This window comes from Dermochelys coriacea, chromosome 2 (assembly GCF_009764565.3).
Source record: "Dermochelys coriacea isolate rDerCor1 chromosome 2, rDerCor1.pri.v4, whole genome shotgun sequence".
In the NCBI taxonomy this organism is placed as follows: domain Eukaryota; kingdom Metazoa; phylum Chordata; order Testudines; family Dermochelyidae; genus Dermochelys; species Dermochelys coriacea.
Window position 1 is genome coordinate 121,750,961 of NC_050069.1, and position 21,187 is coordinate 121,772,147.

Below are 21,187 nucleotides of genomic sequence, written 5' to 3' on the forward strand. Positions count from 1 at the left end.
TGTAAGATAAGGAACTGTTTCTTCTTCTTTAAGTGATTATCCATACTTATTCCACTGTGACTAATTTAACAGAAGTGGGTGCTACCAAATTATAGCAGACTGCCTGGTCTACTATAGTTAAGGTTAAGACTAACTTTCTGTTTCAAGCTCGAATCATCAAAGGGCTCTAAAATCCTCATGGTTACTCAGACTGCCCTTAAATCTGGTTTGCCTCATGGGGGCATATGAAGACCTAAATAGATAATCCTCTGAGAATTGGAAGGAATGCTGTTCAAGCCTGATTAACTGCTCTTGGTTTCAGAACATTTATATGAAGATGAGCTTCCTGATGAGATGAGAGGACTTGAGTCTGTAAGTTGTCTAGCTCCCCATCCTATATTGGAGGCATTTGTTTCTAGAATCCTGGATGGTAACAGTGCAGAGAAGCGTACTCCCTTGCAAAACTTTTCAGAATCCTTCCATCAGTTTAAGGACAATAGGACTTCTAGGGTGACCTGCAACTTCTACTCTAGGTGATATGTGATGAGCGGATATACTGTCTTCAAATATTCTTTCATGTAACAAAGTCTGGCATGCTGAGTTATGTAAGTGCAGGAGATCATGTGCCCTGGAAGCCTGAAGCAAGTTCTCACAGATGTTGAAGGATGTACCTGTAGTTGACTCTCTTCTATGCTGCACCATCTTCTTTGAGGTAAGTAAGCTTTTGCTGTGGCTGCATCCAAGACTACCCCCCTACAAACTGTATTCTGTGGGCTGGTCTACACTATGGGGGGAGATCGATCTAAGTTAGGCAACTGCGGCTACGTGAATAACGTAGTTGAAGTCAACGTACTTATATCTACTTATCGTGGTGTCTTCACTGCGGTGTTGATGGGAGACGCTCTCCCATCGATTCCCCTTGTACTTCTCCTTGAGGCGGAGTACCAGAGTCGACACTAGAGTGATCAGCATTTGATCTATTGTGTCTATACTAGAGACGATAAATCAACCCCGCTGGATCGATTGCTGTCTGTCAATCCAGCCAGTAGTGTAGACATGCCCTTTGAATGGGAACTAAGAGCAATTTCTCCTTATTGGCTCTAAGTCCTAGAGAGGCAAAGAGACACAGAATCTGCTCAATGGAATCAGCAACTTGATGAGATTTCCCTTGAGTAAGCCAGTCATCCACAAACGGCTAAACTATGACTCCCTACTTTCTCAGGTAAGATGCCACTATAACTAGACATTTGATGAATACCCCGAGTGCCACTGATAGTCCAAATGGCAGAACCCTGAACTGGTAATTGTAGTTGCCCACTTGAAATTTTAGATCCTCTTCTGTGGGCGGGATGGCTGGCTATATAGAAATAAGCTTTCTGAAGGTTGAGAGCTGCATACCAGTCCTGTGGATTTAGGGAGGGAATCACAGAAGCTAGAATTATCATCCTTATCCTGAATTTGTTGATGAAATTGCTCTGATGTCTTCAAATACAGAACTGGGTGCCATTTTCCATTTTTATTTGGTATCAGAAAATAGTGAGAATGTAACCTCTTCCCTGTGAATTATGGTGAAACTTCTTCTACTGGTCCAAGAGATAGATGTCACAAGGGATCTCTGACCAGGGATGAGGAAAGCGTGGAACTGAATGGAATATCCCACTTCTACTACCTCCGTAGCACAACAGTCTGTCATTATGGTACTCTAAACCGAATGAAAATGAAAGAGATGGCCTCCAAATGGGGCTGAAATAATAAGATCTATTAGAAATCATTCACAGCTCCCAACTGAGGAGTAAAATTTGCTGCCTTGAGAATGCTGTCAGGTGTGAAGATTATGCATGGGAGGTCAATGTTTTCCTCGTTGATGCTTTCTTGGAGGTACAGAATGTCTGTGTTTAGGGCAATAAGACTTCCTAGGGTAAGACTGAGGCCTAGCTAGTTTCTTGTCAAAGCAGGTGTACACACCCCTGAAAATCTCAGGGTTGCTCACAAGTCATTTTAAGGAAGTAAGGCCTCATCCATTTTCTAAGTCACATTTTTCAAAAGGCAGGTCACATCCCTCAAAATGCAGACCCTCTATGATAACTTGTAAATCCTAAAATATGCTGGACACATGTAGCCAGTAAGACATTCTCATGGAAAACAAAATTTGTCATGGACCTGGAGACGGTATCAGATATTTCAAGAGTTGCTTGTTTAGAAGTATGTGCTACAAATTGCTTTTCTGAAATCAAACACTTTCTTTCCCTGCTGTGAGATTTGATCAGAAAATTTAGAGATGTTATCATAATTTAATTAGTCTTATTTCTCCAGCATGGGTTGGTAATTGGCTATTCTCATGTGCGACCTGGCAGATCAGTAATTCTTGTACCCAAATATGTCTGATACAAGGGCAAACATTTTTAAAATAGGCATGTACAATGTAAATGCGAACAGTTAACTGTGCATGTAAAATATGCAATTGCACAGACAATAGAGATCTGTACCTGGATATGAAATTTTTGCGTTCACAACTTTTATGCCTATTTTTTTTTTTTAAAAGGTATACCCAAATATTCTAATTTTAGAAAAACTTGACATCTATAACAACATTTTAGCAACATTTTTGGAATTAAATAATCTGAATGGGGGTGAATTTACTCTCTCGCACAGAATGAAAACCCAAACAATATAAAGGGGCAAGTACAAATTATGTAATACATTTTTCCCCAAGGCCAAAGGAGGTAGGCTATAACACAGAAGACGTGAAATTCTAAAAGCTTAACATAATTCTTTGGTATTGGCATACACTTTTCCATTGACATTACTTCTAGGATTCAAACAAATACAAAATTTATGAAATGTAAAGAAGAAGAAGGTAAGACAATTCAAAGTTATTTAGTAGGCATAAATATTTCCAGTTAAACATGCTTTTTAATATATTTTTTAAATTAACACTGTTTTCTCTAACACAGAAACCACTTTTTCATTATATAGGAGAAAGTGAAAATACCATGCTTTAACATATTGAAATAGATTTCCTGCCCTCACCATCCACACACCTTGTAAATGTGAGAAATTTCTTGTAAATAGGCAATCTCTAAAAATGACAATGCTTATTCAATTGGCATAATTAGTTAAGAAAAATAGACCATCTGCAAAATGATCTTTAGGCAAGTTCACTTAAAATAGTGTGCCTGATATTACACAGAAATGATTGAAAGTTGTAAAATTCTATTGCCACTGATACACTACAAAAACCCAAATGATTTATTTATTCACCAACAGAAGATAGTGTAAAGAATACTCTCTTGTTCCTCTAGAAACCACATCATCAGGTTGCAGTAGTACCAGGAAAAGAAAGTTTAACACAAACTAATTTCTTAATTGGTTGTCTGACATTATAAGCAAGTATAACAGAGCAGCAGGGAACAACAGCAGCACATATACCTCCAGGACTAATAAACATCTGGAGTACATTAGCAAAGCCGATCTTGCTCTGAACTGACCAGAAGATAGCGCTTGAAGACTGCATACTAAACATAAATCTTGAAAAGTGGAAGTTAACTTACAAACAAGTTTTCTTCCATATTCAACTCCTCTCTAGGAGCACAAGTACTAGGTTAGCCATGGAATATAACACAATGAATTATTTTAAGAACAAAGTATGGAATGGAGATATTAATGTTCAGTAAATATTTAAAACCTCAAAAGAAATTACTGGAATTACAAGTTTACTTTTTTTACACACATTCTACAATTTTTAACCTGAGATTCTTAGTATCTTATATTTGAATTTCAAGAAATTAAGGGATTCGCATTGCAGGAACAGGTTTTAGATAGTGTATATGCAGCATAAATACACATTCTTGACATACAATTTTTTTTAATGCATCACATCTTTGATGGCACAGAAATATTTTGTTCCAAAACACAGTATCTGTGTAGAGCATCTTTGTTAGTGACTACAGTGCCAAAGTGTATATTTAACTACAGGAACCCAGAAAAATAAAGATTTAAATTACAATTTACTACATTCTCCCCACCTACCCAACCACGCTAACAGACTGCAAATGTAATTAAAGCCTTTTTATATCTACAACTGTAAAACCATGAAAAGATAAAATAAAGCAGAATTTGTAACTGAAGATTTTTATATTCATCACTCCAGGATTTTTAAAGTCACTTTTTAATATTTTCCTATGCTATTTGAATATAAAATATACTATAATATTTAATTTACATCACCTATATTTAAGTGATAAAGTGGCATAAAATATGAATATTAGAATGGTTACATTTGAGATTTACCCACACTCTTTGTCTGTGCTCAGAACCTCTCAAAATCAGGCCCTTGCATATAAAGCATGTGTATGTCTTGTGAGGACATCTACTACACTCAGACATACACTTACTATATAGTAAGTAATTATGAATGTAGTCTTCTGTGCATGCTCCTATAACTGGGAGAAGAATTTTCTCTATATATATTAACATATATGTATATGCTATATAAACACATTTACATACAGTACACAATATGGATTATGCATACATATACATACATATACACACACACACACACACACACACACATATACACACACACACACACACACATATACATACATATACACACACACACACACACACATACATATACATACATATACACACACACACACACACACACACACACATACATATACATACATATACACACACACACACACACACACACATACATATACATACATATACACACACACACACACACATACATATACATACATATACACACACACACACACACATACATATACATACATATACACACACACACACACACATACATATACATACATATACACACACACACACACACACACACATACATATACATACATATACACACACACACACACATACATATACATACATATACACACACACACACACACACATACATATACATACATATACACACACACACACACACACACACATACATATACATACATATACACACACACACACACACACACATACATATACATACATATACACACACACACACACACACACACATACATACATACATATACACACACACACACACACACACACATACACACTATATATCCAGCATGTTACTCTCTGTAAATTCATTAAAGCTTTACAGGCAATATACTTAAAAAGTAGTTTTGCTGTAGTCTACAAACTGGTCAACAATTTAAACCCTGTAAACAATTACTTAATTTCTGTATTTTAAAACTTATTTGTGAAACTATTCTGCAGCATACATCTGTTCCGTAAAATTCTCTGTACCTTGACTTTATTTGTTTTTTCTCTCTATAAACAATGAGATTTTGTCTGAGCCACCTTTAAATGGGGCCTTATTTCTGAATCAAACTGTACCAGGCATGTCATTCAAGTAAAATTCAACTAAAATTCTTTAAAAGGATTTCAGAAGAGGTATTGATTAAAGTTTGACTCTATTGAGGATTATTTCTCCTTGGATTGAAAAAGCAACTTCTAATGAGACAGGTTACAGCTCAGTTTTAGTAATTTTTCAATCTGAAGAATTACAATTTTCCTTTACAGGTTTCAGAGTAGCAGCCGTGTTAGTCTGTATCCGTAAAAAGAACAGGAGTGCTTGTGGCACCTTAGAGACTCACAAATTTATTAGAGCATAAGCTTTCGTGAGCTACAGCTCACTTCATCGGATCCACTGTATGCATCCGATGAAGTGAGCTGTAGCTCACGAAAGCTTATGCTCTAATAAATTTGTTAGTCTCTAAGGTGCCACAAGTCCTCCTTTTAATTTTCCTTTATAAGCCAAAATGCTAGACTATACTTAAACAACAGACTACTGTATATATGGTATACATATGTGTAAAATTTAAGAGGGCTCTGCACATGTGTAACTAGGTGAATATAGTTACTTGTATTTTCTCATCCTTTATGTCTCTTATAGCGAGCTTTCTCACAGGCCACATCAATGTGAGGGTATACTGATCTATAGCCTCCGGACTCTCTGAAGGGCGGCAGACTTCCTTACCACCCTTAAACACCTTTGAACATTTTTTCCTGTGCACAGCGGGCCCTTGTCCTGTGCTACAGCCCGACCACCCAGTGTTGCTTGTTGACCAAACATGCAGTGCCTGGAGCCTGCACTGACACAACAAGGATAGGATTCCTTTCAAGCACACCACATAGAAGAATTTCAATTTGCTGAGGCAAGAAATTAAGGGAGTAGTACAAATTCCCTTCAAATTAACCTTTATCAAGAGATAAGTTACTCTGTTTTGTTTGCTCTCAATACTCTCTCATATATATTTAGAACTATGACAGATTTCAGATGGTCAGTAAGTAAAAATACAAAACATTCCATTCAAACAAAACAGGAAAAACTAGCATTTAGTAGATTGGGGTTCTCATATCACAACCACTGATATTTCTGGAATATGTTTAAAAACAAATGGTGCAAAAAGGTTTTATATTTAAAATAGCAATTTGTATACAGAAAGAACACAGATTTGGCATAACAAATAAGAACTTCACAAATATTTTTAATTTTCAAAACTCAGTACTTAGAGTTAGGCACCTACATAAAAGTGACTTTGTTTTTACTGGTCTATTTTAGTGGAGCTAAAGTTTTTGGCATCCTTGACAGTCAGCCCACTTTTATTTAATCACCTAAATAAGGATTTAGGAGACTAATTTTGGCACTGGGGGAAATTCTAAGAACTGAAGCCAATAGGACTTTTACTATTGATTTCAATGTGGCCAGCACTTCACCCCAGTTTGTACATGTTCACTTTGATCTAATTGTTTCTTTTTGTTGTCAGACCATTACTGGCTGCAACATAGTTTTAAACAATTTAAACTGATATATAAAGGAACACTCCTCCCTCCCCTCGCAAGATTCCGCAGCAAGTGCGAACAGCAGACTAACAGATAATAAAACAAAAACAAATCAAACAAAAACAACAGCCCAATGTCAAGATCTGTAATATTTTAATTTCTTAATTAATAACTCATTAAGAGATATGCTGGACATTCACTGTCAAAGGAGTATTTTTACGACGGACAGGGGATATGGTTTAGACATGAAATGGCTCCCAGCTGCAAGAAGTCTTCTTCCAGATGTACAGTAAAGTGAAGGCAATAGAAGAGAACCAGCAGCTAGGATAACAAATTGAAAAGGCCCTTTTGACACAAGCCTTGCTGGCCTGTCTGCTCTAACAAAGATAGATCATTCATCGCAAGGTGAAGAGAATTCTAGTATGGTACAGAAGAAAGAGCAAAGTGGTCTAAGCATCTGCCTCTTTCCTTCATACTATGTACAGCTGCTATTATTCTGGCATCAAAAGAAAACATATATCCTTAAGACAGCACCTACAGTTGAGCACCGTACTAAAGGTGCTGCCAAAGTGATACAATTTTAGCATTAAAAAATTGACTAAAAGTGATACATTATTCTGTTCTAAGATAGATAAATGTGTTTACTTGGTTAAAAAAAACCAGCACACAATGTAGACAGGATCTATATACCAACCATGCCTCCCATACTGCAGCAGGCAGTTCACGCTATAATTGTCTTAGCATTTTCATAAGACTCTATTTTAGGGGTTTGAAAAATGATTATATCTTTGCTCCAATACTGAACAACATCTTATGTGAAGATATTTTGATAAATGAAGATATTAGCTACAGTCGTTTAAGATAACAACATTAGGTTCCTTCCCTGTTTTAGCTCACAGGATCACAAGACCCACATAACCTATAGCAAAGATCCAGCAATAACTATCAGAAATATTCTTAATCTCCATGGTTTCTTTCCCTCATATTCACTTTAGAAATCCCAGTACTCACTGAATTTTGGCACTGTTCCTGGTGCCCCAGGCAAATTTTAAACTAAAACTTATTTATTTGCCTGCCACTTTACTTCATTATAATATCCCTTATGTTTTCTGTACTACAGTGAGTCTGACTATGAGAAACCTAAAAAAGTAGTGAAAAACCAAAAAAAGTGCCAAATGGTAAAGGAGTGGCCAAATACATTTAAATAAATATTGTTTTAGCTGCAGGGGATAACTAAGGTATCTAAGCACCAGGTTTGAAAATACCTAGACTCCTCCAAATCACAGCAGGATCAAAGCAGACTATCCATCCCAAAGTGAAAAATCAAGTACTATATAGTTTACTGTGCAGGTGCCTTTCAGAAGATATGCAAGTCCTGTCTGCTTTGAGCAGACATTCAGATCTCACAGTGCTTTTCATAAGGCAGGTTTTAAATTCAAATAGCAATTAAAAGCCTCCTATAATTCTTATTTCTATTTTGGAGAATCTTCCTTGGGTAGGATGAGCCTATAAACTAATTGAGGGGAGGGACTTTGGCTCTACCTAAAATCAGTCTTTCGACAAACCACTGGCCTGATGCAGTGCTACAAGTATTTATTTAGATTTATAAAAAGGGTCCATCCAATGCTCTGGGCAATTGTTCCATAAATGTAAAATAAAAAAAATACAAATATAAAGGACTGCTCATCCCAGCTTCAGAGAGAGAACTTTTCAAATCATGTAGATAACAAAATAAATCCAAACCTCTCCAATCATCACCCCTTTTCAAAAGCCTAGGCAAAAATATGGGCTTTGACTGCCCAAAAGGTTAATTTAAGTACAAATCTGTCAGAGGAATAAGCGACTTCAGAAGTAGGTAAGACGACCTTGATGGGCAACTGGGCCAAAGGTTCCTAATGAGTCTAGAAGATATTAGCAGGGGCATAGTTCCATGTTTACATCCTATCTCTGAAAACTTATTGGAAGAGGTTGAATTTGTTTGTGGGCATGAGGTGAGAAGAAGAACACTCCAGCGGTTAGGGCATTAATCCAGGATCTGTGAGAGCTGGGTTCAAGTCACTGCTCTGCCACAGACTTCCTACATGATGATGGGAAAGTCACTTAGGGCCAGATTGTCAAACCTCTTGAGGTGCTTAAAGATGAAGATAGGTGCCTAGGGGAATTTTCAGAAGTGCCTAAGTATCTATCCTCCTATTCATTTTTGAATTCTTGAGTACCAAATTGGGTTATTCTATGTTTTCAAGGTGATCAGTAGATTTTCCCCTTCTGATGGAGGCACTGACAGTCTCAGTTCAGTTGTAGGCAAAAGGTGACTTTCACGTGCATCCACTAGTCATTGAAAACATGGATAAACCTTGCACCTGACAATCTGGACATCTCTCAGGGCTTTCAGAAACTGTTTCCACAGCTATACAAAACTCTGTTAATGAGACTCATGGGTTCTTGTCATTGTACCAGGCTCTGCAGTTGGGCAAAGATAATCTGGAGTATGTTGCTCACCATCTGGAAAAGTTCCATGGCCTAATATTTTTCAGAGTGCGTGGTGAGGAGGAGGGTAGTCTCTTGGTCTCATCCACTGTTACGCTGTTAAGCTTTTATGTTGGATTCTAATAATTTCTTGTACTACCTACGCTAGCTTCTACTTGCATACTTCATCAGACACAAGTTTGCTGCGAACATGGGTGATGTGCACTGGAAATGTGGCGGGAGATGTGTCTGGGCTTAATGCAGTGTCTGTTATCCACTCCATCAATTATGCCTGAGGATTATCATCTGATCAGTGTTGGGGGAACACAGGATGATGAGAATTGTGGTTCCTTGCAGTAGACAGATGGGTGGTTGGCAAGCTCACTTTGGTTTGAGAGGGCAAAGGGGAAGTTCTGATCTCCAAGAACTGTCTTACCTGCTGGTAGTAGAGACAATGCTCTAGCACCTGGTGGGAGTGAATATCCCCAACTGAACCCAACAATGTTAAGGATCATTGTTTCGTGCATCTATAATTGCTCCTCAACTGAGATAGAGGGCACTGGTCTTTAAAGTGTCAGAGAGGGAGCAGAGAAGTGCTGTAATCTCCTCCTGTAATCTGCTTCCCAGCTCTGTAAGCCTGCTGTGAAGGTTGTACTGGTGCTGGTGCCAGCCATGAAAGATTAGTCCATTAATTTGCATGGATTTATTTATGTTCTTGTTCTCCATCTGAACATCATTTCTGAGAAATGAACTCAAAAATGCACCCAAGTACTTTAGAAATCTCCCCTCCCCCACATATTTTGTTAAGATTCTCTTTCCCCTCATTGTTCCCCTTATCTCCATCCTCAGAAAATAAACGTAACCATTTACCTAATCACCAGATTTGTGTAGTTTGTATGGATCCTGGACCCTCCCATCAAAAGATTTCTTTAATTATTGTAACTCATTTGCTATTTCAGTTGTCAGCTTCTTCATCCATGTCAGGCTGCCAAATAGTTTTACACAGTTCAGAGCCTGACATAACTTTTAATTTCAATGGGACAGTAAAATACATAAATTCACAATTTGAGCAGAGATCAGAGAACATTTGAAATATGCAGGACTTCTAATTAGCCCTATTTACAAATTCCAGGAGTAAACTTCAGGACCTATATAGTATTCTAAGCTTGCCATCTTTTCCCTCTTTCAGCACTTCAAAGTTGCATTTGCAAGCTCTGCAATTCTACCACATTCTAGCTACCACTAACCATTACTATAGGATGCAGCTTGTCCAGCAGTGCCCATGTAAAGAGATTTCTTTTTCTGATGATGGTACTGTTGTGAATCCTCCACTCTCATTTGGGATACAAAATAATATTTAAATATCTATTTAAAACTACAGCATACAATAAAAAAGTCAACTACCTGAGCATCTATGACTAACTTCCTTGTCTAGTTATGCTTAGTAGAGGCTTTGAGATTCTGATAATTGACAGCAGGGTAGACTGTCAGGGCAACTCTAGGGAAATTAAAAAAAATACATGCATAGTGGGGAAGTAAATATAATCCTTGTCTACATTGGAGAATTGTCCTGATTACAGCCACCAGTGGCCTGGCTGGTGTAGCTGCACCACTGAATTCCCTAGTGCAGACAGGCAAATCCAGTATTTAAACACGAGGAGCTCTTATAGCAGTTGACACTGTCCACGCACTACAGGTTTTTATTGGCTCAGATACACTGGTGATTGACCACCAATAGCTGAAACAGGAAAAATCCCCATTGTGGACAGGTCATAGAATAACTGACATGCTAAATGTCTTGCTCATCCTTGTTAACTGGGGCATTTAGCAAATAATTGTAGTGTTAAACTATTTCACCAGCATATACCACAACTTGCCAAAAAAATCCAAAACCCCCGAACAAAAAAACCCAACAAACCAAAACCCAAACCATCTTTGATGATCACCTCTAAAAATCCTGATGTCAGCAGGGGGTTAACCAAAGGCTTTCCTGGCAGGAAAAGCAAAGGCTTTGGTCTAATTTTGGACCTGTTTCACAGGAATTTAAGAGATGAATTAGACTTGTATTAAGGCAATAGAAAATTCTTCATGTGTAACAATCCAGAGCACTGGTCTGCTTTGAAACAGATTCAGTTTAGCTGCAAATTGCTTGTGACACTAACTCACTAAAAAGTTGGGAAATATACCATACACACATCTCTCTGTCCACCTCCTACTGGTATTTGAGGTATATTTACTGGCATTTTAACATAGTCAGTCCTGGTTCAATTTCAATCTATGTATCAAATTTGGTTTTATAATCAGTCACTGGAAGAACAGTCTGGAATATCCAATGATTAATGTTGGTGTGCTTAAGGTGCAGTAGTAATCTTCAGCTCTGTATCCCAGTGTTTACAATATGAAGAGCACCATCTGCTAGGATAAGTGCATGCTATGCCTGTTAAAAATTGAAACCTCGAGAAAGATCTAATATAGTGTTCAAGAAAATATCAACCTTATGACCCACCTCTGCTGCCAAATACTTGATATACAAAAGAATCTTTCTTGGAAAAGGGAGCTTTTAATAGAATACTGCAGTCTGAAAATCTGTTACCAACTTCACTTACAAAATGGCCTCTGAATGCAGTATAAACATAAATAACTTTTTTCTGTCAAAAGCCTCGTTTCTATTTCTATAGGTTGATTAGCTTTCTCAGTTTCATGCACAACCAATTTTACATCTAGAATGGAAAGACACAGTTCCTGCTTGAAAGAAATATTTATTATAGTGTGTTTTTATCTATTTTATGTCTCGGATCACATTAATTTAAGCTCACTTAATATATGTATGTATATATGTATCGCTTGTTCCATCCATGTATACACGTATGTACTTTGCAAACTAAAGTTACATAAATTCCTCCTGTTTGGTTCTCAGAAAGGCTGCTAACACAATAAACTGCTTAATATTAACACTGGGATGGGGGTGAATTGCTGTAAGTCCCACACCTTAACAATTCAGATAATAATAATAAGAAGTGTTATACATAGGTTGAAATTTTTGAGGCAAGCTAGGAAATTTGGACACACATCTTCTATTAATTTTAATTAAACATGTCCAAGTCTTCCAAGCCAGTGTTTCTTAGCCTTTTTGACACCAGGGATCAGCTTTCTGCCTTCCTAAACCGTGTCAGAGAGATCTCAGATCCACAGACCAGTTGTTGAGAAACACTGTACTAGACAGCTTCAGAAAAAAAAATAGTCTCAACCTCATATTATCTTCCTGTTTTATTTCTCTGGGTAAGAAGCTAATGGATGATTGCTCTCAAAAAGTCCTCAGGTGAGATGAGAAAAAGAAAGGCTACAGCAATATTTTTATGTGGATCTTGTTACTTTGTTTATTTTTTTGCACCTAAATTTGTGAATTCCTGAATGAAAATCTCCCCTGCTATCAGTGCTGGCGTAGTGGCACACAGTATCATCTGCTAGAGTGCACTGAGGCTAACAATATATGCTGTGCATGTTCTAACCAGATTTCATGAATTCATGGCTCTATTATCTTCACCATGTTCAAAACTTTAAGTACCTGCTGAACCCTATATCTCGCCTGGTAACCTCTTTGGAAGGAGAAACACATCTAAGAGTCCTATACCAGTTCTGTGGAGCATTTCTACAATGGATACAGTTCAATGGAATTCTTGTGGTTCTGAAGAAGAAATACTTTCGGTTTGGGATACGCATGGAGTAACATTAATATGGGAGTTATCTGTCTGCCTAGAAGAGGAACAGATGTTGATACACTTACCTTGAGTAGTATCTTATTAAAGATGCTATTAAATATGTTGGATGGATCCATATGACTATATGGATAATAAAATTTGGCCAATAGTTAATTTTCCAAGTCAAATCAAAGTGTGGTACCATTTTCTTTGGTTTCACACTCTGCAATACCAGCCTTATGACTAGTTTTTCTGGAAAGAATATTATAACAACAGACGATGTTAACTGGCAGTTGTGGTGATGAAACTCCTGGAAGCACTATATATAAAAGCAATACTTCCAGTAGAAACACCAGTGAAAATGAAGATCACTGAGTAGTTGATGAACCTGTTGGTAAAATTGAGTAAGTCGGATATTTAGACACTGTAGCAGGTTGCAGCCAACCTGCCGACCTCTAAATTGACTCTCAATAAAAATATATGTGCCAATTCAGTATTCCTAAATGCTCCGGTCTCCTACATATCCATGCATTACTGGCATATACTCTGACAACAGATATCTGTATTCAGCAATTAAAAATCAATACGAATTAAATCCAACATGGAGAAATATTTTGAGGTTTGGATCTAACTTTAGCAGAATGGATAAAGACTAATGATATTTTCACTATTTAATGCCATTAAAGTAAAGTAAAAAGTTGTTATAATAATTAATTCAAACTTTTGCTCTTGTGTTTTACTACATATAACAGGTTTGGAGTATGAGAACTGCACACAAATTAATATTTAAATCAACCTCAACTTAAGTAAAACTGGTGAAACAGAGGGTAGAAAGCAAAACATTTCACATACACCACAGCTTGTCAAATAAAATATAAGAAACCATGTCAAACCCTTAAGTGTCAAACCGAAGACTTTCTGTAAACAGGAAAAACATTCTTGCCTTTTTGATCTTTAATGTAGCTCTCTTTGCAGTTGTGCATGAGTTGAAGAATCCATTTGTGCTGGGCACCAATACACTGCCACGCAGGATCCCCAGAAGCATGGAGATCAGAAAGATACCTGTAAAACCAAGTCCAGAGATTGCAGCTCAGACTTGACATATTGAAAACTTAAAATACAGCAAAGTTTAATCATAAAGAACCTTTTCTGTACTTCTTAGGGGGGAAAAAAATCTAAAGAACTAGTAGAATTTTTAATGAGAGACATTTACACTGAAAACTAGAACAAGGCTTTTAGTTTCTCTTCCTATTTAGCGAAGGCAAAGCCTTACCTGACCAAAGAAAAGAACAGAAATAGATAGAATATATATAGTTAACAAAACATTAATATGTAGCTTTAGCTATTCCTCGAATAAGGTACCTGAAACCAAGTTCCTTCTTTAACTATCTGTCAAGATCTTAGTTCAGTGCTCTGTGTTTCTGTTGCAACCATTGTTGACATCATAAGCACCAATCTACTGTATTTTCCTGCACTAGTTATATCCTGATTGTACCATCATCTCTTTAATCTTGAATGTGAATATTAATGATAAGTAAAGAAGGAATTATGGGGAGGGGGGTGGATTGAGAGAGAGAATGTGTGTGTGGTGTGATAGAGACCAGATGTGGTTCCTTTGAAAATAAGGCCTTAAATTTCTAGAAAAGGGGGAGCACATCACTAGGTATCTAGGGAAAAAAAATCAGCTGCTGTGCTTGCATCTGCATATGCACAAATAGAGACTGTAGAAGTTCATGCCCAGCAATTCTGAAACTGAAGTATTGGCCTTCAAATGTATATGATGACAACAGCAGCATGTTGAATAACTGAGCTGGCAAAGTGCTTCAAGATAAGTGCTTAAGTATTAGCAAATCTACTATTTTGTATACTACGAAGTTTCTTGTACTGTACTACCTAAACACAGAATGGATTTAGCAATGCACAATTCCCAAGATGAAATACACTGATTTAAGATCGTAAGCAGTACTGAAAAGTGCATAACCCTTTCACAAAAGCTAAATTATTACATCTGAGTAATGCTAATTGATATGATTGCAAAATTCCAGCTTTCTTAAGAACTGACCGTGGTACTTGAGACATGTAGACATTGTTTTTGTCAAAGCATGCTCATCATTTTGACAGATGAGATACTCTTTAAAAATGAGCAGTTGTGCAAGGTTTATAAATCATGAGCTCAACTTCATCAGTTTTCAAAAGGTCTTGAATCTGCATTTGACTCAATTAAGAAAACATTTCCACTTAAAAAAAGCTTTTGCTGGCTTTGGGAAAGATGTTTAATTAACTGGATAAGGGAATTTTGATCAATATGATGCAGATATTAGTCTAAAACATGACCTACAAAAAGATAAAAATGGGTTGACACACTTTTAGTGTCTTTTTGATTAAGACATTCATTTGTGTGTTTGTTTGTTTGTTTTGGGGAGCGGGCAGATAATTCGTGGCGTTTCAGATCTCATTCCCACTGAAATACTCAAGTTGTACAGAACATCAAACGTATCAAAGATTTACTGAGGATAAGTGATTTTTATTCAGACTACTTTAAAGTCTTAGGGTTTTTTGTTTGTTTGTTTTAATATCTATGTAACTAAGACCACTTGGGAGGAAAAAACCCTTCTTTTATTCCACCTACATTAAGAAAATTTGTCCTGGTATAACCATATCATTATAGTTACACCAATATAAACCCTTAACATAAACATGGTGTACTGTGGTCAAGCAGGGCTTGCACTGGTGCAGCTTCAGCTAATAATACATCAAATTAACCAGGACTGAAATAAGCCCCATTTTGCACCAATGCGGTGTATCCACATGTGTAACTAAAATCAGTGTAGACATGCTGGTATAAGTTTCCTTAATGTAGGCAGGGCCATTCTTAAGGATTCAACACTTCTGTCCCTTTAATGAGGGCATGAAAAAGCTCCTAACACACACTTCTGTATCTTCCAAAGAAGCACTCCAAAAAGGGAGTAACATGCCTTTCCTTTTTCTAAGGAAAGACTTTTTTATATATATCATAATAAATAAATAAATAAATAAATAAATAAAAGGAGCACACTTCTTTGCTCCATGACCCTTCCTTTAAACACTGACATAGAAATTACATACTATTCATATAAAGGAAAGGAGTACTTGTGGCACCCCAGAGACTAACAAATTTATTTGAGCATAAGCTATCGTGAGCTATTTGTTAGTCTCTAAGGTGCCACAAGTACTCCTTTTCTTTTTGCGAATACAGACTAACACAGCTGCTACTCTGAAACATACTATTCATATAGCACCCAAAAAGTGTGTTGGTACAATTTAGACACAAGAAGACTGGTCACCGTAAGAAAGAACTTACAATCTAATGATCCAGTTCAGTAATGTATTTAGACCTCTGAGCACATAAGTAGTTCTATTGACTTCAATGGCTCATATGATTAAAGTTAGACACTTCCTTAAGTATTTTTCTAAATCGGAGCTTAAAACTCCAATCATGAAGCTTGTTCTGTGCACACACAGCTCTCTTCAGTGGGTATCCTGGGGTTCCGAGACTGTCTCAAGAAGTGGCTGGTGAGGCTTTTGCCCTATGTATCAAGGCGGAGGGTATGTCTACATGGCTCACGGCAACAAGTCTTCCAGCCGGGGTTGACAGACTTGGGCTATTACTACTGCACTAAAAATAGTTATGTAGATAGTGTTTTGAAGCTGTAGCTTGGGCTCTGAAGTCCATCCCATTCCCTAGGCTTCAGAGTCCGAGTTCCAGCCCAAGCCACAATGTCACCACATGTTTTTAGCATGGAAGTATGAGCCCAAGTGTGTCAATCTGAGCTGGGAGGCTCGCTTCCGCAGACTGTGTCGCAGCACCCACAGTATCTAGGAGTCAGTGGGTTTAGAGCAGGGGAACAGGGCCTGTTGCTCTTCCCAAGTCCTCTCCTGAGGATTTAAGAGCCTACCCAAAATAGAGTGGCACTGGCAAAAGGCTGCTGGTATGGGAAGTTCAAAAACACTTTCATGCTGGTATGCACAACATCATGCTTTGGGAATGCTATTGTAGAAAAATATCACTGCCCTTGGAATTTCTATGCAAATCAATCTATCTGCCCATGTAATATTACTCCTTTTAATATGAACCAGTGGTAAAAGAACCAAAACGATAATCTAAAAAGTAAAACCTTTAGAACAGAAATCCAAACTAACACTTTCTAGGATTGCTAAATCCAAGACAATTTCCTTTTTATGCCAAATCAAGATGGATTATTATTAATGAATATGGAATCCATTTTAAGATCAGTGACTCTTTCAGTTTGGATTCATACTGTGATAGTTTTTATCAGAATCTTGATATAAATATAACTTTGTTTCAAAGCTTTTTAATAACCATTTAATGAATGATCATTGGGATTAAATTTCTCATTCTAGAGGAGTGTCATTTATTACACAATACAATTTATTATTGCCATTATTTACATAGACTTGACCCCTGGGCTGAAAAAGATAATCTCAAATTCTGTAAGAAAAAAATTCAGTGTTTAAAATGTAATAAAATATTAATTGCATTATCTGGGAAATGCACAGACATGCATCTGACGTATAACATATCTGACAAAGTTATTAGGTACAAAATCACCTTATATAACGTTTTTGATCATGTAATGTTGATGGAGTCTCAAGCAATTTATTCAGAAGAAGTTCTCTTAAGGCTTCAATTCGTGTTTCAACTTCAGCATAATCTATGAAAAAAGGAATGCAGAATTACAATATACCTTTCTTTGCATGAAGTGTCAACTGAAAATTTTAATGTTTTCTCAGCAAAAATCTCATGGCTTTAGGACAAAACTGATTAATTTTAACAAGTTTTTAAACTGTACCAGTTCTTACAAGATGAATCTTCAAATATCACCAAACTATTATGTTTCTTCTTGGAGGATTAAATTTAAAAGTTGCTTTGTTAGCTCCATGTTCAGTATTCTAGCCTGCACTATTTCCCCTGTACATTAGGAGTCAAAATCTAGATTTCTTGTCTTTTTACATATGCAGCCACAGCCCCCCCAACTACCATATATAATATTTCCTTAACAACTTCACTGTTGTGTTCAGTTTCGATTAGTTTTGTTTTTGCAATGTCACTAATTTCACCACATGGGTGGCAATGCTCTCTGTTCTTTTTCTTCTCAAATGGATTTTTTTTAATAATTAAAAAAAGGTTATAAGCGAGTTTTATGTAGAATTGGATCTTTGTTCTCAAGAAATTTCTAGACTCTGTAATTTTGAATTAGATATTGAAAACAATCACTTTGTGTTCTCAAGCAAGGTATATGTACTCTTTACTGTAATTTACATCTGAAAGTGTTCTGTAAACAATAATTTTACAAAAATATAAGCCTTGGCTTTGAAGCTTTTTCACAAGTATGCCAAGCGAGGGACACCCTAAGCTGTATCCTGTAGTTACTGAAACCTGTTTTATATCTAGTAATACTAAGCCTTTAAAAAAAAAAATTGGCTGCAAGCTCCTATTATATATACTACGAAGTAATATGTATCTCTCAGATGGAAAACTTGCCAGAAATATTGTTTAAAGTAATTGTTCCAAATTCTAAAGAGGGCTTCATATAAACAGAAGCTGAAGCCCACATAAGGCTTCTCACGGTGCTACATGTTCTTTATCTTTCCTGTTAAAAAATAGCAGTGAGTCAAAGTAACTGAACCCAAATCTTACATTTTTTGAACACTTGAACCTCGGTCTTCCCAAACAGTGACTTGGCTTTTTCATAGTCATTAATGACCACATCGTAATCACCCTTTAAAATAAAGGAACATTGGAGATTTGTCACAATAAAAAGATATTGTAGATTGATTTAAGTGGGAAAAACACGTTTGTACTTTATTTTTTAAATGCACTGTACCTTTTGGATATTCCTTTCAATATTAAGAGGAAGGTTGAAAAGAAACTTAAAACGCTGAAGGACATTGAGCGCATTTCTTGTTGAATCTGCTTTGTCTTTACGACCCAACACTTCTTGGAATAAGGTATCTGCAGTGTTACTTGCCCCTATTTTAAAGGAGGGAGGAAAAAAAGGAAATAAAGTAATCACTGCAGAATAAGATCACTATATATTCCTCAATAGCTAATCTTTTTTATCAAAGGATACAGGATGTTAATTGTAAAGTAGTGAATTACTACTGCTGATTCTATAAACTCAAATTAACACTTTAATGATTTCTGTTCAGCTATATTAAGCAAGTCACAATTTACTGAAATACTATTTCAGTGCTGATCGCTTAGCTTTTTAATGTGGTGAGACCTTCGTACAATTAAAAACAACCACATTTTCCTAGTTCAAGTGCTTAATTTTACTGTGGTGATTTTATAGTTTGTTTTGGCCACCAATCTACATTTTACAGTTAATCTATGTCTTTTAGGCTACTTGATCATCAGAGACTGTTTTTTTTTAGAACAGAATATAATGAAATTATACTTGTTGAATTTCCTAGCTTCAAGAGTTAGCATTGTGGGGGAAGGAGGGTTTCTTTCTTTTTTCTTTACAGCTATATAAAGCAAGTTTGGGCTTTTTTGAATTCCACTAAGAATTTTTTTACGATGGATATCCTTAGATCTTTGGCATTAAAATGCTTCATTTTAAAAAATGAATCTATATAGTAACTATAGACACATTTAAGCAATTATATAGAGCTCACTATTGGAACACCATTATATAAGGGTCTGATCCTGTTTGCATTGCAGTCAACAGTAAAATTCTCATTCCCTTCACTGGATGGAAGATAAAGCCGATAAAGCCCTATGTTAACAATTTTATGTAAATAAGAATGTCTACATTAATCTATTAATATTTATTATTTTTTTCAATCAAAACACATTCTAAAGAGAATAAAATTATTTTTCCCCAATAGACTACAAAGTATTATATCATATTGTACTAAAATGTTTCCCATAATTATTTATCACAAAATAATAAAATTTCTGTTTTCCTAATAATCTTCCTTAGTGTATGTGAAAGAGTTACATTTTTCAACTTGTGACTTATTTTTAATTAGGCAAAAGGAAAAAAGAAGAACTGTTTTAGCCTTTTAGATCACTGCCTGTAAAAAGTGTCTACATTATCTGGTCTAGTGACTATACTTTAAGCAAAGATGAAAAAATTACATCAGTCTCACTGGGTGGTTTGCATGCCATTTTCTCTAGTCAACACTGTGGGTGGCCTGCTCAAGTTAAAAGTAGTCTTTGTAAAATAATTGTTAAATCTAAATAATGTTTAAACTGTTGAAATTTTGAAGCCCTGATGTAAAAATCTTTGTTTTGTCAGGACAGCCGTTTCTACCACATGTGATTTAATGTAAAATAGTTTAATTCATTAAAAAAACTCCACAACATAATATCTAACTGGACACTTAAATACCGACACTGGATAAAGTTTGATTTTTTCCAAATGCCTGTTTTGTTATATTTTCTAGTATATAAAGAGAATCACCGTTTTATTTCAAATCACAACTTGCTTATACATTCACTTAATAGTTAAGCAACAAGTCATTTATTATTTTCTGGTAATTATATTTATAATCACATGGCATTTTTCCCCTTACACACCAGAAAGTTTCTTTAAAAGGTGACTAACAACTGCAGAATTGCACATGGATATTTGTCTTTAGTTTAAAAGAATCCATAACTCAATTCCTTGAAGAAATAATATGTTTTATTATTCCTCAGCACAATTTTAATGCATTTGCATTTCTTTTCTATGGATTATTTTTAAATTATTTTTTTGAGAAATATAAAATCAAATTTCTATGCAAGAAAAAGTTTCTCTTTTTAGTTACACAAACTGAAAAGTTAATCATTGTCCCTTGTTTATGACCTATTACAAAATCCCCTATAATACTTAAGAATGCATCACCTCCAACTGTACCTGACGCAAAATCCAGTGCTTCAGACCCCAGGTGTTCTTAACCATTAAAAACATGGGCATATTTCAGATTGCCTGGCAGATGCATGTTTAAAAGGAGTTGATATACGTTATAAACATTTTTTTTTCTCCAAAGGGTTAAACTTCAACAATCCTCACATCTTGACCTCCGAGTCAATGGGATTTTTGTCACTGACTTCAATGGGTGCCGAATCAAGCCCTATACTGAAGAAATATACTTAAAAAAGGTGCATCAGACACCTTGTCCATAAGTGCTTCTTACCAAAAAGTAAAGTA

General features: G+C 36.1%; 1 protein-coding gene across 7 annotated transcripts in view; it reads right to left on the minus strand.

The window, feature by feature from the left end:
• The window catches only part of EXOC2 (exocyst complex component 2), a 194,455-nt gene that overhangs the window by 104,187 nt on the left and 69,081 nt on the right, over positions 1-21,187 (minus strand). For all 7 annotated transcript variants that reach the window (XR_005290923.2, XR_006279050.1, XR_006279051.1 and 4 more), the window contains exons 8-11: positions 18,875-19,020; positions 18,688-18,769; positions 17,599-17,701; positions 13,933-14,051 (exon numbers count right to left, since the gene is read on the minus strand). Coding sequence is in view for 3 of the 7 variants with exons in the window: in XM_038388646.2 (XP_038244574.1) it covers positions 13,933-14,051; positions 17,599-17,701; positions 18,688-18,769; positions 18,875-19,020 (450 nt within the window). In the remaining 4 variants the exon portion in view is untranslated. The remainder of the gene's footprint in view (positions 1-13,932; positions 14,052-17,598; positions 17,702-18,687; positions 18,770-18,874; positions 19,021-21,187) is intronic.